Source organism: Electrona antarctica, assembly GCF_951216825.1.
Source record: "Electrona antarctica genome assembly, chromosome: 5".
Taxonomy (NCBI): domain Eukaryota; kingdom Metazoa; phylum Chordata; class Actinopteri; order Myctophiformes; family Myctophidae; genus Electrona; species Electrona antarctica.
In genome coordinates this window covers 52,815,465-52,839,122 of record NC_136810.1, presented here as the reverse complement: position 1 = coordinate 52,839,122, position 23,658 = coordinate 52,815,465, and the positions used below count along the sequence as shown (strand labels likewise).

General features: G+C 43.1%; 1 protein-coding gene across 1 annotated transcript in view; it reads left to right on the top strand.

Moving 5' to 3' along the window:
- Window positions 1–23,658, top strand: part of cep290 (centrosomal protein 290) — a 74,242-nt gene that overhangs the window by 731 nt on the left and 49,853 nt on the right. The window contains exons 2-17 of the mRNA XM_079502132.1: window positions 862–939; window positions 1,461–1,530; window positions 1,631–1,677; window positions 4,622–4,768; window positions 6,219–6,272; window positions 8,778–8,924; window positions 9,899–10,081; window positions 10,907–10,996; window positions 11,793–11,915; window positions 12,325–12,448; window positions 16,677–16,849; window positions 19,144–19,306; window positions 19,705–19,805; window positions 19,973–20,039; window positions 22,378–22,475; window positions 23,430–23,514. Of these exons, the coding sequence (XP_079358258.1) occupies window positions 862–939; window positions 1,461–1,530; window positions 1,631–1,677; window positions 4,622–4,768; window positions 6,219–6,272; window positions 8,778–8,924; window positions 9,899–10,081; window positions 10,907–10,996; window positions 11,793–11,915; window positions 12,325–12,448; window positions 16,677–16,849; window positions 19,144–19,306; window positions 19,705–19,805; window positions 19,973–20,039; window positions 22,378–22,475; window positions 23,430–23,514 (1,750 nt within the window). The remainder of the gene's footprint in view (window positions 1–861; window positions 940–1,460; window positions 1,531–1,630; window positions 1,678–4,621; window positions 4,769–6,218; window positions 6,273–8,777; window positions 8,925–9,898; window positions 10,082–10,906; window positions 10,997–11,792; window positions 11,916–12,324; window positions 12,449–16,676; window positions 16,850–19,143; window positions 19,307–19,704; window positions 19,806–19,972; window positions 20,040–22,377; window positions 22,476–23,429; window positions 23,515–23,658) is intronic.

The following is a 23,658-nucleotide window of genomic DNA, read 5'->3' as shown; positions in this document are numbered from 1 at the left end:
TCCACCATGTTCAATTCATCAAAATTAGAGACGTACAAATACATTTTATATATTCCATCCACAGCCATAATAGTCTATATAACCTTGTGTCACCAGATTTTCCACATTGAGCCATATAGCACAAAATGCATTTTTGTGGAGGGATTCAATTTCATCTTGGCAGCAATTTGTAATTTCTGGCATAAAATGTAATTCGTAAAATATCTCCACTTTTACACGACGATGAATACGGACTAGTGACCACAGTCTCTGTATGCAACAGATGGCTTTCACAGAAGCACTGAATGAACACATGTGAACTAGTTCAATTAAGTAAACGAACACATACAGACAAACAAATGGGACAGACAAACTGACAGGTGTGTTGCAATGGTGCAGGACCCCAATGGAAACAAGGCCACAAGGACTTTTTTGGCGCAATCCTTTTAGACAAAGTGTTTGACTATACTTGTACTGTTTTGCATACAGTTGGAGGCCATCAATATTGTCCTTTTCTTTTTGCTGAGGTTTGCGTGATCTGCGCAAAAGGACAGTTAACCCATTTTGGGCGGGAACCCCTTTTGGTGTTTTAAACATTATGTTATAATTTAGCTATTGAAAAATAGCAGATCTACAAGCTCATAGCGCGCCACCGAGTGGCGCGCTACGAGCTTGTAGGTCTGCTATTTTTGAAAAATCGTGAAAATATTTATTTCACAAAACTGGAGGATTTAGAAGGATTTTTTAAAATTTTGAGGTCAGGCCTAAATGGGTCAAATGATAAGGGACAATATCGGTGGCACCCAACTGTACATTTATGTCTAATAACATATTCAATCAATCAGCAACCAATTTCCACAGTTAACGATGGGTTCTTTGCAGGTTGAGGAACGGGAGCTGAATGATAAATCCTCAGATCAAATGGTCCAACTCTTCAGAGTTACTCAGGCCCTGCTGAAGGTGTTGTATCTGATTCTAAAGTGTATCATTAAGGTTCAAGTGGAACCCTATTGATTTTGTTTTCATTATTTCTCCCTGCTAAAAGTGTTTGTTCAAGTCTGCCCTTCAATACTCTGTCACCCAAGATGTATCAACAGACTCCACTGATCTTATGTTGCGGAAGAAATTAAAATCTGTCCGTCAATCTGTTTCAATTATAGAGGCCATTCAGGCCTATACATTTTTATTATAGTAATGTAATGTACGTGAAACGCATATTCTCTGAAGTTCATGAGCTACAAAAAAGGTTTCTGAAAGGAGATTTATTTTCAACAGAGCATCAGCATTATTAGTGTCATCACTAATTATGATGATCATGATTCATATTTAAAAGCAAAAGCCTTTCTTCGTCAATTAAGAAACAAGCATCCAAATGTTCACAATCTGCTTGGACGATATATTCAAAATATTGTGTACATGGTGACAGTAATGCTTGATAATTAAATGTCTCCCCACCCCCTCTCCTTTTCTCTGTATCTTAGAAGAAGGATCGGGAAGTTGCCCTAGCCTATGACTTCCTTGATAAAACGGGCTTAGAGCAAGCGCAAACTGGTTAGTGGAGAGAAATCTTTTAATTTACCACCATACACATTCTGTCTGTTTTTTTCAAATCAGCTGTAGTCAAGATGTGTTTGTATTATCTGCTTTGTAGAAAATGAATTGCACACCAAGGTGTCAAAGCTGGAACAAGAACTGGAGGTAAATCCCTCAGCATGTTTCTCTCTCTCTCTCTCTCTGAAATACAATATGACCAAATAACTTTGACCAATAGAGTGCTACATAGATGATGTCTTTTTGTAGGCTTTTGTAGGTTCCCACTACCAGTCCCACTGAAATTAATTCCCAATGGATTCTTTTGTACTGAGTTTTGAATAAATTAAGATCAGTATTAAACAAAGGCTTAAGATATGTCCACAAATGTAAAGGCACTAATACATTTTAAACTAGGAGGAGACTGTTACCAAGTGGATTTTGGATCAGCTAAAACAAAAGAGACAGGAATGGACCAGGAGGCAGGCAGGGAAAAAAGGTTTTATGTGTTCCAGGCATGGAAAAATGATAACTAAAGCGCAGGCAACTCAAACAACACAAGGAACAGGTGTCAATCTCTCCCCATGGCAGCCCTCACTCAACTGAACCATTACACATTATATAGTCTACAGACTCCACCCATGGCTAAGTAGTCAACCAACCCCAATGTACTAGCAATCCACCCAAGATGCTCCCCATAATGTAATCAGCTCTTCAGGCACCACACCCAAGGGGCCAGTGAGGCACTCCAACGTTGAAGCACTGGGCCTTAGTGGTAAGAGGAGGGACTACAGGCGGACCTGTGGATTCATGACGGGGAAACCCTGTGCTGCTGGGCTTTAACATTGAGCGCTCGGTTGCACTTCCGCATTTGCCAACCAAAATTTGGTTGGCAAATGCGGAAGTAGACGTTTTGAGACGGTCCTTCCGGGTGCTTCAAAACGTCACTGAGCAACTTCCACTGACATGAATAGCGGAGGGGGCGGAGCTTCGCGCCAGATCAGTCTCTATCCTTTTATATACTCTATGACCACACCACAGTACACAGGCTTCAAGCCAAGGCAGCTCCCCCAATAACAGCATCTGTGCAGACACAAGCATATTAGAGTCCATGTCACAGCAGAATGTGCACCTTCTGGGAGACTGAGAATCTACATGTTACCACAATAAAGCATAAATGCAATGGACCGGCCGATTCATTAAGCAATTTACGCTCGTATTTGGAGCGTGCTGAGATTTCCGACCATTTCTACATTACGTGTGGGTGTATTGTTGAACATTATATTAGACAATTAGTCTGTCAGAGACTGCTCTGTCACATTTCTCAAGGGGCAGATACACACTATGGTCCCGGGTGCGCACTCGGGACCACTTGGCAGATGTTGTGGTAGTGTGAATGCTGCGTACCGTTCCCCGGAGCGGATCACCCAACCATTCCCGGGACCACATGGAGGTACTCTCGGGACGTGTATTCGAACACGAATCGATGCAATGTGAAAGCATTGAATAGAATACAGTTGGATGAAGTGTACTACGGTTGCCTGGTCCCCGCTGGCCTTGATTCTTCCGCACCCTCAATGCTTTCACATTGCAGCGATCCGTATCCGAGTACACTTCAACCGGTCCCGATGAGGTCCCGGGAACGTTTGGGTGATCCGCTCCCGGGAACGGTACGCAGCATTCACAGAATTTCACACTACCACAACATCTGCCAAGTGGTCGCGAGTGCGCATCCGGGACCATAGTGTGAATCCCCCCTCAAGGCCAATGTGAATCATAAGAATCTAAGAATAGAAATAGGGCGGTAGTTGCCGGGGTCTTATTTGCTCCCTTTCTTGTGCAGGGGGGTTACTTTGGCCAGTTTGAAATCTTGTGGGACCTGTGTGAATCAGTGTGAATCTGCCCATACCCCCTCTCCTTCTGGGTTGTGCATACCTGGTACACGTGACAAATGGTCAGCTGTGATGTTTCTACTACCTGAACAGTACTCAATGGTAAAGCGGTGTGGCTGAAGAGCTGATTACATTATGGGAAGCATCTTGGGTGGATTGCTAGTACATTAAGGTTGGTTGATTTATGGGTTGATTACTTAGCCACAGAGACATGCAACTGTCTTAAGCTTAAGTTATGTTAAACATAGAATTTATTTTCTGAAAATCCAATTGAGAATCTTGAAAGTGTTCACGTGTCAGTGTCCCCTCTGACCACTTAACACGGAAGCCATTGAGTGGTCAGCTTTTACAAAATTTTACAAAATATGATGACCATGATGTTTTTTAACAATTAAAGGAGCATTCAGTGATTTGGGTGATTTGGAAAACCCCCCGGTCTGCCCCGGTAACAAGATGTGCACATGCACGCACTACAGTGGGGGGACATGCGACAGGCCAACAGCACGCACACCAAGGTCCGCCCCCTCTCGATCATGATTGGCGGAAGGCCCCTCTCTATCCTGATTGGATGAAGGCTGGGCCACCCAGCCAAAAACGAAACCTTCGTTTTTTTGACCCCAGGGGTTATCTGGGGACAGGGAGGAACTCCTTATATGGTCAGCACGCTCTATAGTAGGGTGGATTATCACAACAAAACAAAAAAAGAATTAAGTGAAATCACTGAATATACCTTTAATTGGGGGCCCACTTGCAATATCTTCACGTCCCACCAGTGGGCCCCGGGCCCACAGTTTGAGAACCACTGCTCTATTCAACTCGTAGAGTAGATTACAGATTACAGCTCACGTCGCTCTGTGTCTGGCAGCAGCAGTGCTTTGAGCCAATGGTGGAATGAATCTCCAGCTGCAAGGGGGATTGGGTGTACGTTGTAAGAAGATTAAGGCTAATTCCTTGTATGCACACAGCCATTTGTTATAGTTGCAACTTTTCTTTTCTTTTTCTATTTCTATTTCTTCCCCACAGAATCTTCTAATATGAAATTGGTTTCCATTGAATAGAAGAATGGTGGCTTTTTTTACCTCCTGAACCTGTCAATTAAGAATGCGTGCACAAGCTAGTGTTGTATGTATTGTAAACAGATGGACATGAACGGCGACTGAGAGTTTTCCGTGTGGTGGTGGCGCTGGTGGTGGTGTTTATTTGCCTTGCTTCCGGTCCAGATGGCTCAGCAGCGCACGGGCACCGGGAGAGACACTCGCTTCATGCGTGATGAACTTCGGCAGCTCGAGAGCCAACTGGAGCAAAGGGAGAAGGAAGGATCTCAGCTGAAGAGGGAGATGAGTAAGGAGAAGAAGACCAGTGAGGAGGTATGACGACCCCTTCGTTATCCATCATTTAGATCAGGTGTGAGATGAGTAAGGAGAAGAAGACCAATGAGGAGGTATGACGACCCCTTCGTTATCCATCATTTAGATCAGGTGTGGGCAACTTTGATGACGATGGAAAAGGGCCACTATATATTTCCACACTCACTCCAGAGGGCGTAGCAAAAATAGCCGATCTACAAGCTCAAAAGAGATTTTGAGTTTGTAGATCAGCTAAATCCTGAAATATTTGTTGCTATTGTGGAGGAATTGGAATCCTGAAAAGTAAAAATTGTATTAAATTTCAAATGCCTTTTAATTATCTATGTTAACTTTATGAACTAAATACGAATAGATTGGACATAAAAAAAAAGACAATAACCTGCCTCATGATCTAGGGGTGCCGCAGTTCATCAAACCAAGAGAGTATTCCATACTTTGCAGCCCTAGTAGAATCGGATGATTCTCTTAAAAATATTTCACGTACTTGCTGTTGTGAATTTTGTTTGATCCCCAAATTCGTTTTGCATTCCTCCTCAAGTTTATTACAGTTAATTAGAAAACCTAGGTATTTCCATATCCAAGTCTGATTTGAATCATTTATTATATCTTTTAACACTTGAAATAAGTGTTAAAAACGTATGGTTATCTTATGGTATTAGACATCCCAATGAATACAATTTGCCCTGTGTAACAAGATCATTTAAACCTTTATTAATCCCTTGGGGGGGATTGGTACAGTAGCCTGGCCCAGGCAACAGGCTTTCTGGTCTAGAGGGGCATTTCTGGTCTGGAGCAAGCGCTGGAGAAATATTGGTTCACCTATCAGAGCCACTCGTCACTCTATTGAGAGCGACACCCCTCTGCAGCACTGTAGTTCACTCCCACTCCTAGACCAGGAAATGTCTCTCGTTCCCCCAGGCTATCATTTTTTTGAGCCGTATAGCGAATGAAAATGAATGCCTGGGTACTGGAGGCTATTGGTACAGTAATCTGGTAATTTCAGTGGCCAAAGAAACTCATCAGCAAAACAAGATTCAATAAGTAAGGGATAATATCTGGCTAGGTGGTCATTGCCGGGAGATAATTCACAGACAGGGAGTTACACCTATTCTGAGCGGGAACCCCTTTTGGTGTTAGCATTATGTTATGCTTTAGCTATTGAAAAATAGCAGATCTACAAGCTCATAGCGCGCCACCGAGTGGCGCGCTACGAGCTTGTAGGTCTGCTATTTTTTTTTAAAAACATAGCTTTTTCAGAAATCTGTCAGGATGTAGAAGACATTTTTAGAATCTGATCTCAGGTCAAAATGGGTTAACCACCGAGGCGAAGCTGACATATATATATTTTTTGGTTACATGTAATAATTCACCTTCAGGGTGCTTAAACTCCCAGTCTTCTCTACCTATTATTTTTTATTAACCCTCATCTATTTCCACTGTGTTCCCTCAGGTGCTTGTGCGAGCGGAGGAGGCCGAAGATGAAGTCAGGAAGCTTAAAAGAGAGGTCTGATGATACCTGTGAACACGTCACACAGTTGATACATCTTTCTTAGACATGGGGCTCCATTATCGTCACCGCTAAACCCCTTATCCCTAAACTTCTTTGCCTTTTTGAGTGGTGCAACCACTCCAAGGAACAGCAATGTCCGTGTTAACCTATGTTTGTGTGTGTCTATGTTTGTGTGTGAGACTATGTTTGTGTGTGACTCATGAGTACCAGTAACAGAGAGAGATAGATAGTGCTGCACTGTTGCCTGCTAATGAGAGAGAGGGGGGGGGGGGGGGGGGGGGGGGGGGGGGGGCGAGGGAGGGTAGTTGCAGCACTCAGTTCACATGGGTGTGATTTTTTTACTATTTTGAAAAACATTTTTGAATAGTTCAACTATAGCCAATCTACATTGACACGTTGTGAGCTTGTAGACTGGCCATTTTAACTATTCAAAAATGTTTTGCAAAATAGTAAAAAAGAAAAGAGCAAAGAAGTTTAGGGATAATGGGTTTAGCAGTGACGAAAATGGAGCCCATGGTGTTAGTCAAAAGTATTGGACGGTGATGAATCCATTTAGAAAAGATTGATTTTGTATTTTACATTTGCATATTGATGCAATAAGGTGAAGTGGGGTTGCACGGCTAAATATTACACAAACGTGTTTTGGCGCTCGTGGGATTTCTGTCTGTGGGGCGGATGTAATCAAGGACCGCAACAAGAAAGGAATGGAAGTTAATCAACCGAAAACGATCGTTTTTATGTTTGTTGTTTTTGGGTTGGTTCACTTTCATGAATTACAGCTGTATCTACACAACTCAAACTGTTGTGTATGTGGACTGATCTCATCACAAGACTACATTTGCATTCTGAAAACATGTGACAAACATGTTTATTTGGTTTGAACCACCCTTTAAAGATACTGATGTAACCAGTTTGAACTCAAAGTGGCATAATAATAATATAGTGAAAGGTTCTTAAAAATATATTGAATTACGTTTGCTAATACCCGCAGATACTGTCATGACGAAGCTCTGTGTTGTCTTTGGGTGATGTACTGTACTACTGTAGTCTGTCACTGTGCCTTCCTTTACTGTACTGTCACTGTACCTACCCACTGTCACCTTTCACTGCAGTCATTGTGCTGTCCCTATTAATCTTTTCCTTTCATCTCCTTTCATCTCTTTCTCATCTCTGTTCCGCCAATGTAGAATAAAAAGCTTAAGAAAAAGGTAAGAGGCAGTCAGTGTAGCGAGTTTAGAAGTATTTGTAAGATTTCTGAAGTAAGTCTCCAATCCATCGGGTAGTATTTGAACTGTAGTACAATTAGGTTGTGTTTAGACACATTTTAGAGATGTTGTGAAGCACCATCTAGTAGCTGCTTCTGTGTGTTTATACGACTGTCACAGTCTGACTGAACTTGGTCAAAGATGCCATTCAAAAACATTTGTACGATAATACCCGCTGTCATGTTTTTAATCACAAAAAGGATAGTTTGTTTAATTTAACCTCATCATCAGTCATCTGCAGTCTACAAATGGAATTTAAATATACCTTATTTTGGTGTATTTCAGGGAGACGGTGAGTGAGGCAAAGCAAAATTATGTTCTTTGCCTACAGAAGTCTATTCAAAATGCCCCTACGGTTAGATACAACTTCAGAGGGGTTGTCCTGTACCACACAGGGGACAGACGGTTCATGACCTTAAAAAGTGCAGCAGTCTGAGTCCCTAAAAAAAAGGCGGCTGGGGTTCCAAATGGACCTTTACAGGTCTCTAACTCTGAGAGTTTACAAATGCAACCAAATGGACCCATAACAGTCCATAATTTGGTTCATTTTGTACAGTTTCTGAGTGACGGAGGTCCTTGAAAAAGGGAACCACTGGCCTAGTCCTAGATATTGTGGTGCAGTCTTTTAGATGACGCCAACTGGGTTCAGCCTCTCTCCTCTAACCCATTCTGGGACGGAAACCCCTTTTGGTGTTTTAAACATTATGTTATAATAAGCCTATCTCACAGAATTTCCCCGCCCCCTTTTGGGGTTAGTGGTGATAGAGTGACGTCACTCCATAGACGCTACATGTTAACAGAGGTAATTTAAGAAGTCTACAACTTTTGTTTTCTCAAGGTAAGGTTTGTTCTATCTGTTCGAGCTGATTTACCATCTTGTTTGCTTCATAATAATATTGGTCTGTCACATTTTTACATTAGAAAATGTACTTAGATTCTCCAGAGAAAAAAACGTGTAAATGCTAATGTTAAAGACACCACTATTTACCGGAAGTGGGCGTGAAAAGCGGGCTGTGAGATAGGCCTATTTAGCTATTGAAAAATAGCAGATCTACAAGCTCATAGCGTGCCACTCGGTGGCGCGCTATGAGCTTGTAGGTCTGCTATTTTTGAAAAATAGTGAAAATACTTATTTCAGAAAACTGGAGGATTTAGAAGATTTCTTTTTTAATTTTGAGGTCAGGCCTAAATAGGCTAACTTCACCTCTGCTCTGTCCTTCCTGTGGCCGGCCAGAACGAGCAGCTACAGCAGGATGTCGACTTCTACCACAGAGAGCTGGCCCAGAAGGAGCCTCTGTCCGCCAGGGACGAGAGCAGTGAGACCCAACAAAGGCTCATCTCAGCCAACCGTGAACTGTACCAGTGCATGGAGGACCTGCAGGTATTTGGCCGTCTCCCTCACTAGTGGGTCCATAACGGAAAAGAGGGGTTTTGCCTCGGCTTATCTCGAAACAACGTAACAATTTAGCACATAGCTTCCAACACGGGAGTGCATGTGTTTGGTCCGACAAGTCATTGGTTCCGAAACACGACAACCCACCTCAAACCCTAACCCATAACCGCAAGCACGGGAGCAGGCGCTAGTCCAAGGTGAGGACGCATGTCGAACCAATGCTATATATTAGACCATAGTATGCCTCCCCCAACACGGTACATAATAATAATAATAATACATATTAGTACGCTTTATTTATAGAGCACTTTGTAAACAACGTTAGGAGGAACTCGATCCAATCGAATACAAGAACAGAAAAGAACAGGAAAACGTATGCAAAAAAAATGCAGTGTGAAGACACTCAACAAAAGCAAGCAATAACAAGATTACAATGCAACTAAACAACACCCACATGAACCTGCATGCCAGTGGATGGGATGTACTGTACTATTATACAGTAACAGTGTGTGTGTACTGTGTATATGATCATCTGTGGTGAGGATAAGGATTTACTGATTTTCCCCTGTGGGATAATGAAGATATCCATCTATCTACTACACGTAGCCATATTTAAAGGGGCATTCCACTCATTTTCAACATTTTACTATGTCATTAATATACCTTAGAGCTGTTGTGTGGAAATAATAAAAAAAGTTCCCCCCATTCGAACTAGAGGTCTGAAAAAAAAGATTATTTTCATAATTACAGTTCTAGGAAACACATAATAGGGGGACATTTTTTTATTATTTCCACACAACAGCTCTAAGGTATATTAATGACATAGTAAAATGTTGAAAATGGGTGGTTTTCCCCTTTAATGGGCACATGTTGATGCACTGAGCACACTGCCAGATTCTGTAACTAGTAATTGGCCAAGTTCATATCAAAGCCATGTCACTGTACGTGTCCGTTTCCGACAGCGTGCGGAGGACGAAGCCTTGGAGCTGAGGACGCAGAACGAACAGATGCGACAGAACCTGGAGGAGTCGGTGGTGGACATGGACAGGATGACGGACGAGTACAACAAGATGAAGATCGTGGTGCAGCAGACCGACTCCATCATGGACCAGCTCAGGAAGGAAAGGGACCAAGCAAAGATACAGGTTTGTGATGATAAGCTTTGTGCTCCCCAATTGTGCTATATTACCTGTGTGTGTCTCTGTCCACCCCATTCGACCGTTATCATACCATTAAATCGGCAAAATCATCCGTTATCATCACCATACTGTTTCAGTATGTCATTATAACCGATTGTGACGGGTGATAATGTCACTGATGTCCTGACGGAGGCGCGCCGTGTCTGGTGGCCTTGAGCCACGTGAGGCACCGTCGAGCGAGGCGCTAGTCGAGCGAGTCGCCGTGCCGAGCGTTGCGACGGCCACCAGACCCGACTCGGCGCCGTCCGAGTTACGTCCCGATAGGCAGAGAATAGTATATATTAGTAGCCCCTAGTTTCCATGCGCCGACAAGAGTTGGAAATGTCGGCCAGTATGGCCATACTGGCCCCATTCGATGGTGATGATAACGGATGATTTCGCCGATTTAATGGTATGATAACGGTCTGCGTGCGTGCGTGCGTGCGTGCGTGCGTGCGTGCGTGCATAGAGAGAGACTTGCCAGTGGTGTGTGTCCTTGACTCCTTGTGGCCTTGTGTTTTTAGCTGCCTAGTGACTACCTTCACCCTGTTTCTCTTCATCCACTGTGCCCTTTCATCACACGTGCTGGTGGGTGTTTACATGCATTTGTGGGTGTGAGCATAATGTGTCAACTGTACATGTCTGTGTGCCTTGAAGGTGCACACAGTACAGAGACACAGGTGTCCTGCCCCAAAGCATCAGTGAAACATCCGTGCCATTGCATGTGTATGAGCGCCTGACTGTGCATGCATGTCCATGTTCCTATCATAAGTGTGTGTGTCCCATCTGCAGGTCAGAGAGTTATCGGAGCAGATGCACAGCAGGTCAGAGGAAGATGACCAGGTCATGGTCTTGGTCAACACCAAGGTGGAGGAGTGGAAGGTAGACATTATTTCAAAACACATTCATTTCATTTGACTTGGTTTCACAATGTACCTGTTTAGCTGATGGTCTTATCCAGTAGGACTTGCACAGAAACGTCAAAATGAGCTTGAAATCCTAGATCAGCAGAGCAGACAAGGAGAATCATACCTTCACGGATATCTGCATTCAAGAGAGAATGGCAGTTTGTCTTAACCCATTTTGGGCGGGAACCCCTTTTGGTGTTAGCATTATGTTATGCTTTAGCTATTGAAAAATAGCAGATCTACAAGCTCATAGCGCGCCACCGAGTGGCGCGCTATGAGCTTGTAGGTCTGCTATTTTTGAAAAATGACTGACGACTGACATAGAAACATAGCTTTTTCAGAAAACTGCCAGGATGTAGAAGACATTTTTAGAATCTGATCTCAGGTCAGAATGGGTTAATTAGCTGACACCATTATAGGATAGAGTATAAAATAGAGCTTAAGTAGTTAGTTAATCAGAATTCTAAAAAATAATTGCTAGAATAATCGCTAAGAAAATAATAATTGCAGCCCTAAAGGAGTCTAGCAAAAGCTGGGCATCATGGCTTTAAGGATCCTGATAAAAGTTTGTCTTAATTTGTCTTCATGCAAATTTAGATCAATAGTGATCTGTCGTTGTTATACTATATATCTATAGCTTTGGATACGAGGACAAAGTGAGGCCGGATTTATTTTCCTCTTTCTAATATATTATGTCAGCTTTCTAATAGATCATGTCACCTTTCTAATATATCATGTCACCTTTCTAATATATCATGTCACCCCTGCAGAGCCTGTTTGCTGCTAAAGATGAAGAAGTCGTGGAGTACCAACAGACCGTTCGCGAGCTCAGAGACAGGCTTCGCTCAGCCCAAATGGACTCAGACAAAAGCATGATTATTGCTCTGCAGCAGGTGCGTGTGCGTGCGTGTGTGTGTGTGTGTGTGTGTGCGTGTGCGGGGTGTTTGTGTGTGGGGGTGTGCATCCGTGCACGTTTATGGGCCTGTGTGTCCTTGTGGGCAGTAGCGTGTCTGTCAATTTGTTTCCTGCTCTTTTTTCTCTTCATCTTCTGAGCCCTTTCATCACCTTCTCCTTTTCTTCTGTCCTCAACCGTCTGCGCCATGTGACTCCAGGTCATTTATGAACTCTGTGCCGTAAGTTTCCTCTGTCTTAACACACACCTGTTGTTTTGCTGTGGTTTTTTTCTATCCATTGACACTTCCTTTGCTTGCACGCGCTCCCGTTCTGTATTATATATGATTGGTCATGCTCGCATGTGGTGATGACGTAGTGAGTGTTTGATCTGTCTCTCTCTACCACCAGGCAGTCCAGGAGAGGGATGATCAAATCAAGATGCTAAGTGAGAAGGTGGAACAGCACACGGAGGACATGGACAAGAACACAATGCTCCTGGAAGAGCTGAAGAAGCCCATTAAGAGGGACAGAGGTGAGTGGTGTAGGGCATGGGTTCCCAAAGTGGGGTCCGGGGACCCCTGGGGGTACTTGAGGGAGTTCCAGGGGGTACCTAGCTAGAGATAGTTAGGAAACAAATGGACCCTTATGTGTCTGTAACTCTGAGAGTGTACAAATGGAACCAAATGGACCCTAACGGGTCCATTTGGTTCCATTTGTACACTCTCAGAGTTAAATTAACAGTGGTTTTACAATATAAATTGGGGTACCGGAGATAGAAATGCCATTAAATCGGGGGTCCGTAGCATAATGCGTGTGAAACTGGGGGTCCATGAAATTAATATGATTCGGAAAAACTGCTAGAGCCGTAAAAATCCTCCCTTATCGGGGTCACTGGCATATGTTTTCAAATGGGGGGTCCGTGGCCTAATAAATGTATTTTTGGGGGTGCTTGACACGAAATGTTTTGAACCACTGGTGTATAGGGAGCATAGACATAAAAAGGTAGACGCCTCCTTCGGCGCTGGGGCGTGTGCTAAAGGTAGACGCCTCCTTCGGCTCTGGGGCGTGTGCTAAAGGTAGACTCCTCCTTCGGCTCTGGGGCGTGTGCTAAAGGTAGACGCCTCCTTCGGCTCTGGGGCGTGTGCTAAAGGTAGACTCCTCCTTCGGCGCTGGGGCGTGTGCTAAAGGTAGACGCCTCCTTCGGCTCTGGGGCGTGTGCTAAAGGTAGACGCCTCCTTCGGCTCTGGGGCGTGTGCTAAAGGTAGACTCCTCCTTCGGCGCTGGGGCGTGTGCTAAAGGTAGACTCCTCCTTCGGCGCTGGGGCGTGTGCTAAAGGTAGACGCCTCCTTCGGCTCTGGGGCGTGTGCTAAAGGTAGACTCCTCCTTCGGCGCTGGGGCGTGTGCTAAAGGTAGACTCCTCCTTCGGCTCTGGGGCGTGTGCTAAAGGTAGACTCCTCCTTCGGCGCTGGGGCGTGTGCTAAAGGTAGACTCCTCCTTCGGCGCTGGGGCGTGTGCTAAAGGTAGACTCCTCCTTCGGCTCTGGGGCGTGTGCTAAAGGTAGACTCCTCCTTCGGCTCTGGGGCGTGTGCTAAAGGTAGACTCCTCTTTCGGCTCTGGGGCGTGTGCTAAAGGTAGACTCCTCCTTCGGCGCTGGGGCGTGTGCTAAAGGTAGACTCCTCCTTCGGCTCTGGGGCGTGTGCTAAAGGTAGACTCCTCCTTCGGCGCTGGGGCGTGTGCTAAAGGTAGACTCCTCCTTCGGCTCTGGGGCGTGTGCTAAAGGTAGACTCCTCCTTCGGCTCTGGGGCGTGTGCTAAAGGTAGACTCCTCCTTCGGCTCTGGGGCGTGTGCTAAAGGTAGACTCCTCCTTCGGCTCTGGGGCGTGTGCTAAAGGTAGACTCCTCCTTCGGCGCTGGGGCGTGTGCTAAAGGTAGACTCCTCCTTCGGCGCTGGGGCGTGTGCTAAAGGTAGACTCCTCCTTCGGCTCTGGGGCGTGTGCTAAAGGTAGACTCCTCCTTCGGCGCTGGGGCGTGTGCTAAAGGTAGACTCCTCCTTCGGCTCTGGGGCGTGTGCTAAAGGTAGACTCCTCCTTCGGCTCTGGGGCGTGTGCTAAAGGTAGACTCCTCCTTCGGCTCTGGGGTGTGTGCTAAAGGTAGACTCCTCCTTCGGCTCTGGGGCGTGTGCTTCTTGAGAGTAGGCAAGCTTTCCCGAGAGTCCTTGTTTTTTTTTTTATCAATTTTTTATTTTATTTTATATTTTCTAACAAAACAAACATGTAAATCACCAATGCACATAGGTGGCCTTACACAGGGACAGCTAAAACAATGAAACGAAGACAATAAAAGGGGGGGGGGGGGGGAATGGAGGAAAAAAAAGAACCGTTAAAGACAAAAACATATTCATATAATATATAATATTCATAAATATACTGTAACTTGAAAAACTCATGAGTCAGCTAAATATAATAAAAGAAAAAAAGGGGAAAAACAACATAACAAATACAAAACATACAGACACTACAGACCAGTACGAGACAAACACAAACAAACACAGACAAGGACGAGACAGGACAAATAAGTGTGTGTACAGTACAAGGGCTACAGATACAGACAAGGGAGCCAAAGGCAAACCGTTGGTCACAACGTCATATCAATTAAATCATTAATTGAACTGCGTCAAGAGCTTTGGACCAGTTGTCCACAGTGTCCGCTCTGGCGCCATTCATCTTGGCAGTAGAACGCTCCAGTAAATAAATATCAGAAAAGCAATTAATCAAATTTCTCTTCAAGTTAACAGTCGGTTCAAACCAGTTTTTGATAATTGTTTTCTTAGCAGCAGTTGAGGCAGCTAATAATATGCGTTTGTCCTGGAAGCTTTCCCGAGAGTCCTTGTGAAGCATAGTGGAAGCATGAGCGGAAGCTTGCGTCTCACTGAAGACTCCACAGAGGGGGACATTCGGTGGGCCAGTCAGAGGCACGTTTGTTTTCTCATGCCAATAAACCTCCCTTGGATTGATGAATAAATGAATGAATGAATGAAAAACTTTATTCCGAACATGATACAATTAGACAAAATATAGAACAAATAAAATAATATTCACAAAAAAACAAAAACAAGCCTCACTGGCCGCAAGTATTATAATTCTTCTATTCTTTACATGTTCGAAAAGGAGTAGGGAGAAGTAAAAATAAAAACGTATATAACCCTACCCCTTTATTACTGGTCATTCAACGTCATCACTTGACGTCAGTACATACCAACATGGTATAAACTTAAATAAAATCATTCACTTCAGAGAAATTAAGTAGATAATTAAATGTAATAGTGTAAGTCATATATATTTATACATATGTATATGCTGTATTCTATTATATACAGTATATCATATCATCAATAGATCATACTTTATATATATATATATAATTTAGCTATTGAAAAATAGCAGATCTACAAGCTCGTAGCGCGCCACCGAGTGGCGCGCTACGAGCTTGTAGGTCTGCTATTTTTGAAAAATCGTGAAAATATTTATTTCAGAAAACTGGAGGATTTAATTGATAAGTCCCGGAAAAGACGCGCTGTGATTGGCCAGTACTTGTCACTTGTCACTTGATTGGCAGCAAAGCAGCGTGCCGTCCGCACTTCCACTTGGCTTCCACCGACATCGTTCCAAATGAAGTGCAGCGGCCAATGAGGCATCTATTTTTTTCCATCTATGGTAGGGAGCGTACCTGCTGTGTTCCCAGGGTCCTATGTTCCCCCAGCTGGACACACAGAGGGAGTGCTTGTTTTGGTTCACACAACCTATTCCATCCGCCATGGCTTGCCGACTCTGACGACACACGCTACGCTGCACTCTCGCTCGCCTGGCGGCTTGCTTGGCTGATCCTCGAGGCTTTTGTCGAGTAGACAAAAACGAGCACTCCCCAAAACATATTGGCTTAACTCTGAGGAACGTAGACCCGGGGAACATAGGGAGGATCCCTGTAAAAGTGCTCACCAAAAGGATGGGAAGGACTGGATATTGTTAACTCTCTGGCATCTCACATGTTGTTTTACAGTATATTGCAGTATTTTAATGGGTTTCTGGTTCATGAGGAGGGACGGGCGACTTTGGAGGATTTCACTTTTAAACACCTCTCTCCTAACATAACATCTTTGTTATGTGTTGGAACTCTTGACAAAATAATTCTCTCTTGCAGTTAAAAAGTATTTATTGGACTACAGTATGGGAGGTAGGTCAGCAACATGTTTCAGCCTCTAGGCAGAGGCAAGGAGGCAACCAGGTGCTCAGGAGGTGTGCAGGTTTAGTAAAAAGGTGCTCCTGCAGGGATCAATCGGGATAACACATCGATATAGAACAAAGAGGAGATCCGGGCACACTTAATGTTAAAAGGAGGAAAACTTTATTGAACCGACATGTTTCGACCTATACGGTCTTCATCAGGGCTTCATCATCCCTGTTTAGATAGGAAACAGGGAGAGAGAGACGGGGAATGAGGGCCGGGGCTCGAACCCGCAACGAGCTGTCGGGCTGCATTAGAGCCTATGTGTGTGGTATGCGCCTGGACCGCTAGGCCAGCGGGCGGCCCCATTGGCATTAATTTCAATAAACTGACCTACCGGTACTTCATTGCAGTGGCAGCCAATCAAGCATCTTGACTTTGCATAATTTATTTGGCTGATAGGAAGTAGTGGCTAGTATTAGCTATTGAAACAAAGCACTATGGTTTAAGATGCATGGATGTCCTCCGCTCTCCCCCCAGGCCTGACGTTAACCGTCCAACAGAGGAAGATGGAGGAGATGCAGTCTAATCTGCTGGTGGCAGAGACCCGGGCCATGGAGGCGGAGCGAACAGCCGAGCTGGCGGAGGCCGACGCCAAGGAGAAGGACATAGAGCTCAGCGAGACCCTGAACCACTTGAGGATGTATGAGAGTGTGAGTATTATAATAATACAACTTTATTTGTATAGCACCTTTCATGACATGCAGCTCAAAGTGCTTCACCCACACACACACACACCTCTCTGTCCTCCACTCTATCACTGTCTGCATGCACTGTCACCCTTTTCTCTCTCTTTGTCTCTTCTGGCACCAAACACGATGGCACGATCTTAATTTAAAAATCAATTAAGTGCAATTATCAATCGATTTATATGGCTTATAAGACTTGTTCTAAACGCAAGCAAAACTAAATTTGTGTTGTTTTCTAGGGCTTTGAACATTGATTTTGATAAGAGTACTTATAACATCAGCAAGCGGCTCTGGCATCTGGCTTGATGACAAACTTTCTTTTAAATACCATAATAGTTGAGCTTGTCTCTAAACCAGCGGTTCCCAAACCTTTTTGGCCATGCACCCCCTGTAACCTCCCGACCTAGCCGATGCACCCCCCCACATGGAAATATAAATTGCATAAGCTATATAGAGACATATATTTCCTTTTTATCCACATATATGAACCTGAATATGGCATAATATATGCAGCATAGGCTATATTCTGCATTACTTGCCATATATTGGCATAATATGTTAATATATTTAAAACCATAGACATAGCACCACCATTAGACTTTTCATATCGCGCACCCCCTAGAAGGCGCTCGCGCACCACAAGGGGTGCACGCACCACAGTTTGGGAACCACTGTTCTAAACTAAGACAAAAACGTGGTTTTCTGTACAGCAACAAATTATGTTTTCCCAATTACAGTAAAAATATATATATATATATATTTGAGGCCACTTTCCTCTCGTTCCTGGATGATGGTGACATGATTTATAGGTCTGCTGCTCCATCCCTTTAAAAGCGCCTAGACAACCGTCTACCATCTAATTATGCTAACCACCACTGTGCACTTTATGTGAACTCAGGTTTATCCTCTCTGACTGAGAGGCGGCGTAAACACTGGCACCTATTTTTATATAAAGCCATTGCTGGGATGCTCCCTGCCTATATTTGCTCCATGCTGGAACTGAACAATAGCACCCATCAGACTCGCTCTAGTGATTTAACCCATTTTGGGCGGGAACCCCTTTTGGTGTTTTAAACATTATGTTGTAATTTAGCTATTGAAAAATAGCAGATCTACAAGCTCGTAGCGCGCCACCGAGTGGCGCGCTACGAGCTTGTAGGTCTGCTATTTTTGAAAAATCTATTTATTTCAGAAAACTGGAGGATTTGGAAGATTTTTTTTAAATTTCGAGTTCATGCCTAAATGGGTTAAAGTCCCTTTGTAATTTACCCTGATTTTACAATGTAATGGATGTAATTTGATTGGTATTGTAATTTAACCTCGGCTACATTGAAAATGAGGGCTTGCCCTCAATTTTACCCCAGAGTATAAATAAAGGCGATGATATCTCCCGTGATTTTTGTCAACTTGTGTTTAGCTTTTTTAATTTTCATGCTCTCTCTCTCTCTCTCATCTGTCTCTCATTAATGTACAAAGCAGGCTTTCATCAAAGGTTTATTTGTGTTTTTACATTTTAGCCAAAAAAAAAATCAAAGATCTCATTCCCTAGGAATGAGGCGTTGGGGGTTAGTTAACCTACAATATTTACATTAGCCTTTTAATTTCAGTTGTTATTGTGGGAGATAAACACAGCCTGTGTTTTTTTTAACTTTATTTGGCAAGTGCTCATGGTATGAGCACGATAATACACGATAATGTGGAGGGACATCGCCTCGTCTATTGTTCTCCTATTACACTTCTATTTTGAAAGAGAGCCATTGAAAGACTGTATGGCTCTGGTTTGATTGACTCCAATCTGTGTCCACAAAGACTTAGATTTGGCTGTGGCTGTGGCTCAGAAGGCTGAAGGCTGTGGCTGTGGCTCAGAAGGTAGAGCAGGTCGTCCAATGATCCCTGGGTCGGCGGTTCGAATCCCGGCTCCTCCTGTCCACATGTCGAAGTGTCCTTGGGCAAGACACTGAACCCTACATTGCCTCCAATGAGTCGATCGGTGTGAGCTTGCCACCATTGGTGTGTGAATGTGGGAAGTGAGGACGCTGGCGTCGACTGTTCGGCACTTCACCTCCCAATGTATGAATGAATGAACCTTTGTAAAGCGCTTTGAGCACTTGGAAAAGCGCTATAAAAATGCAATTAATTAGATTTGATTATCCTTCATGTCACGCCAAACGGCAAACAAATGTCCCGCAAAACACCTTCAGTCGATGACAAAGCAGGAACCCTGTTGACTCTAGTCTGTGGGTAACTTTACGCCACAGGGCACTGACGGACTGGAGGCAGCCATTGCAGAGATCAAGCAGTGCAAAAACCAAATAAGGCTCCGTGACCGCAACGTGGAGAACATGACCAAAGAGATCAATCAGCTGGAGATGCGGATGAACGACCTGATGGATGAAAACGAGGACTTCAGAGAAAGGCTAGGTCAGCTTGTTGTTTCTTTTTTTGTCAAGTCAAATTTATAGTGACTCATATTGTATTCAGTTGAAAATAGTTTTCTGAAAAACCTGTTTCTATATCGGTGGTGCTCAAACTATTTCATGTCAAGGACCCCAAACATTTTATGTAATTGGCCGCCGACCCCATCTGAAAATATGTTGTTCCAGGCCCCCCACGAAGATATGAGTTAAAAAACGTTTGAAAGAATATATATTCAAAGAATTGCACACATTTTCACAACTATTCAAAAATAACAGATCTACAAGCTCATAGTGCGGCACTCAGTGACACAGTTGCGTTCCAGTCCTTAATGGGTTAAAATGTTCTTATGTGTGACCATGACGACAATACATTAATGAATTGAATTGAATTCAATACCCCAGGTCTGGAGCCCAGAGAAGAAGTGGATCTGACGGAGTTTAAGCGGTCCAAGGAACTCAGACAGCGGCAGTACAGAGCAGAGAATCAGGTCCTCACCAAAGAGGTAACATCAAGAGTGATGGGAGCTTCAGGGGTTAATTATCCTTAAATTTACAAACTTGACCTCTCCGCTCATACTTGACCTCTCAAACTTGACCTCTCCGCTCATACTTGACCTCTCAAACTTGACCTCTCCGCTCATACTTGACCTCTCCGCCTGAACTTGTACAGATCCAATGGCTGGAAGAGGAGAGGTTGGAGATGAAGAAACAGATCAGACGAATGGTGAAGGAGAGAGGTAACGCATGACACCTATTATTATTTATTTACATTTCTTATATCAAATCATGTCTTTCTCCTTAAATCCATTTTGACCTGAGATCAGATTCTAAAAATGTCTTCTACATCCTGACAGTTTTCTGTTTTCTGTAGATCTGCTATTTTTCAACAGCTAAAGCATAACATAATGCTAACACCAAAAGGGGTTCCCGCCCAGAATGGGTTAAAGGAGAATTCCATGCTAGAAGGCTTTCTTACCTTTATTTGTAGTTGTTTATTTGTAGTTGTTACGTCCCCCACCAAAATAATATGCAGTGCTGTGCATATGGTGCAGTAGAAATGATAGGTTGATCTTAACGTTATACAGTAGCAGCCATGATGGTTTTGACTGGATCATATAGTTGTGTTCATGCTAGTTATTTATAGCACAAGGTTATACAGATGAGCAGATGTGATGTTTAGTCTGTCTGACTCTGGCTGGGTACCATTGTATTTGTTCAGATTGTGACTATGAAGTAAAATGAGCAAAGTTTGGGATAAGTTGGGCTTATATTAAAATCAGTGGTGAGAAGATTACAATATATTAAAATGATTATACACCACATGGCTTTCTCAATTACTACATACCATTTAACCCATTTAGACCTGATGTCGCATTAGCTTTTAACCCGTTTACGTGTTGAAAAATAGCAGATCTACAAGCTCGTAGCGCGGCACCGAGTGCCGCACTACGAGCTTGTAGATCTGCTATTTTTGATGTTTTTTTTAACTCAAATCCTTACTTCCGGTACAACTATTATTTTGAGATGGGGGGGTCGCGGCCAAACACATTCAGGGGTCCTTGACATGAAAAAGTTTGAGAACCACTGATATAGAAATATAGGATTTTCAGAAAACTGTCATGATTTGGAAGATATTTTGTAGAATCTGTTCTCAGGTCTAATCTTGACAAAATCTGTGAAGATTGTAGAATGGGAACATATGAGCTTTATTACAAGATTAAATTATCCCACACCGGGGGTAAGTTGTGCAAAAGAAAAACACGTTGGTGTGGAAGTATTTCTAAACAGCAGTCCTGCTGTTGAGAGAGAGCGAGTCTGGTATCAATAGTGCAGAAAATGAGCATTTAAGCCATTTCAAATAAAATATATTGAATCTCCAAAATAACACACATCTAATGTAGTCACAAAAGTGAAATAGTTGCACTGTCAAGTGCTATTACCGTATATCTTTTTTAGATTAATGTGTACACATAAAACACTCTCAACACAGTTTTAACTGCACTTAACTCATTACCGTATTTCTTTTAATCTAATCTTATTGTTTTACAACCCTTACTAATACAGTGTGTGTTTTTATATTCTTTATTTAAGGACATCTATAATCATGTTACATACATTTTCAATTAACATTTCTTCGTTTTTTTTTAATAATTATTTTTCATTTACTATATCTATCCATTATTTTATGGTGGGGGCTTCGAGAAGCATGTCCCAAAAATAATGTAGTAAACTACTAAGGACAAATTTGTACCAAACATTTTATTTATTGATCTATGAAATTCTGCCCAGAAGGTCTTAATCACTGGACAGGACACTCCCAGAAAATATGCCAATGGTTAGACACCCGAGATCCACACTGTCTGTCTCCAGCGTGTGTGTGTGTGTGTGTGTGTGTGTGTGTGTGTGTGTGTGTGTGTGTGTGTGTGTGTGTGTGTGTGTGTGTGTGTGTGTGTGTGTGTGTGTGTGTGTGTGTGTGTGTGTGTGTGTGTGTGTGTGTGTGTGTGTGTGTGTGTGTGTGTGTGTGTGTGTGTGTGTGTGTGTGTGTGTGTGTGTGTGTGTGTGTGTGTGTGTGTGTGTGTGTGTGTGTGTGTGGAGACCACAACTCCAGATTTAACAACGCAATAGCTGTATAAAATAAAATAAATAACAACACTTAGTGTGAATTAGTATACATTTGAACATTTCCATACAGTATGTGGTGTTGTAACTATATTCTGGCCAGGCCTAAACAAATATTATTACAAACTACAGTTGGAAGCCATCGATATTGTCCTTTTCTTTTAGCTGAGGTTTGCGTGATCTGCGCAAAACCCCTTTTGGTGTTTTAAACATTATGTTATAATTTAGCTATTGAAAAATAGCAGATCTACAAGCTCGTAGCGCGCCACCGAGTGGCGCGCTACGAGCTTGTAGGTCTGCTATTTTTGAAAAATCGTGAAAATATTTATTTCAGAAAACTGGAGGATTTAGAAGGATTTTTTTAAATTTTGAGGTCAGGCCTAAATGGGTCAAATGATAAGGGACAATATCGGTGGCACCCAACTGTAACATGCCCCTTACGTCTCCTCTCCTTAGGAGTGACTGTGTCCAGCTCACTGCTGGAGGACGATGCCCGGCCTAGCCGCTCAGTTCAGCAGAGGACCAGCTTTGTGGAGGAGGACCTCAGACGCAAGGTCAGCTACAGACAAGTACACGATAACCGGATTCATTTCAGCGTGGATGAGAACCAAACCCTTTATTTGTTGAAAGAAAGTACCGTTCTGCTTTGCATTGATGGTGGCCGTTTATCTCTTTAGGTTTAGGTTTATTTATTTAGCACGTAGTACAAAATATAGACGATACATATCAAAGAACAAAAATACAATGCAAGGAAAGGAAGAAGCCAGCTGGCTTATTTGGAATCCTTTCCTGTATGGAAGAGGTCATTGATTTAAAACAGATTAAAAGTTCAATTAAGAACAATACAAAAGTTTGGCAAAGGGGGGCAGCTGTGCAATAAAGAAATAAAAAACACAGACTGCACAAAAAAGGGAAATAAACAATACAAACAACAAACACACAAAAGAAAATATAACACATCAAAGTAAATCATGTAATCTACAGAGAGGAAGAAATAAGATATTTCTTTAGATGTTTTTTGAATATTGGCAAGGATAATGAGGATTTAAGTGAAGCATCTAGGGAATTCCATAGAAGAGGGCCTCTAAATTTGATGAAAGATTGATGTTTGGAAGTGCGACAAAAAGGTAATTCAAAATCATGTCTTTGCCTTGTGGGGTAGGAGTGAATGTCAGAAGAAACACATTTTACGATAGAGCTGGATGCTCTCTTATATATATATTCAAAAGACTGAATTAGGCTGAGCTTAAACTCTGTCAACATTTACACACGGTCATCATAATTGTCATAATCACCTTAATGATGCACAAGGTGCACCACCGGGAGCTTACTGGTTAATGCGGCCGACCACATGGTCAAACAAATAAGTCCCTCCTGGCTCGTTTAGCAGCTGGAGAGCGTGTTGCGTGCCGTGTCCTGCCTTGCCTGTCTTCGCTTTCCTGTCAGGGGAAAAAAAAAGCAAAACTCGCCCAAAACCCGCCCAGTGATGAATGTTTGTTTTTCTGCAGAATGAATACTTTCAGATGGAAGTGAACAATAAAGAGATAGAACTGGAGCTTCAGCGCGCCATGTCAGCTCAGTTGCAGGTCAAATGTAAGTACTGTGGCAGTCCCCCCAGGGGCAGCGGTGGCCCCTCAAGAATGTCATTGTAAAAAACCCACCCTTTAACCCATTTGGGCCTGACGTCGAAATAAAATAAAAAGTTCGCTCTGAAAGAATAGAGGGTATGCGCGTGAC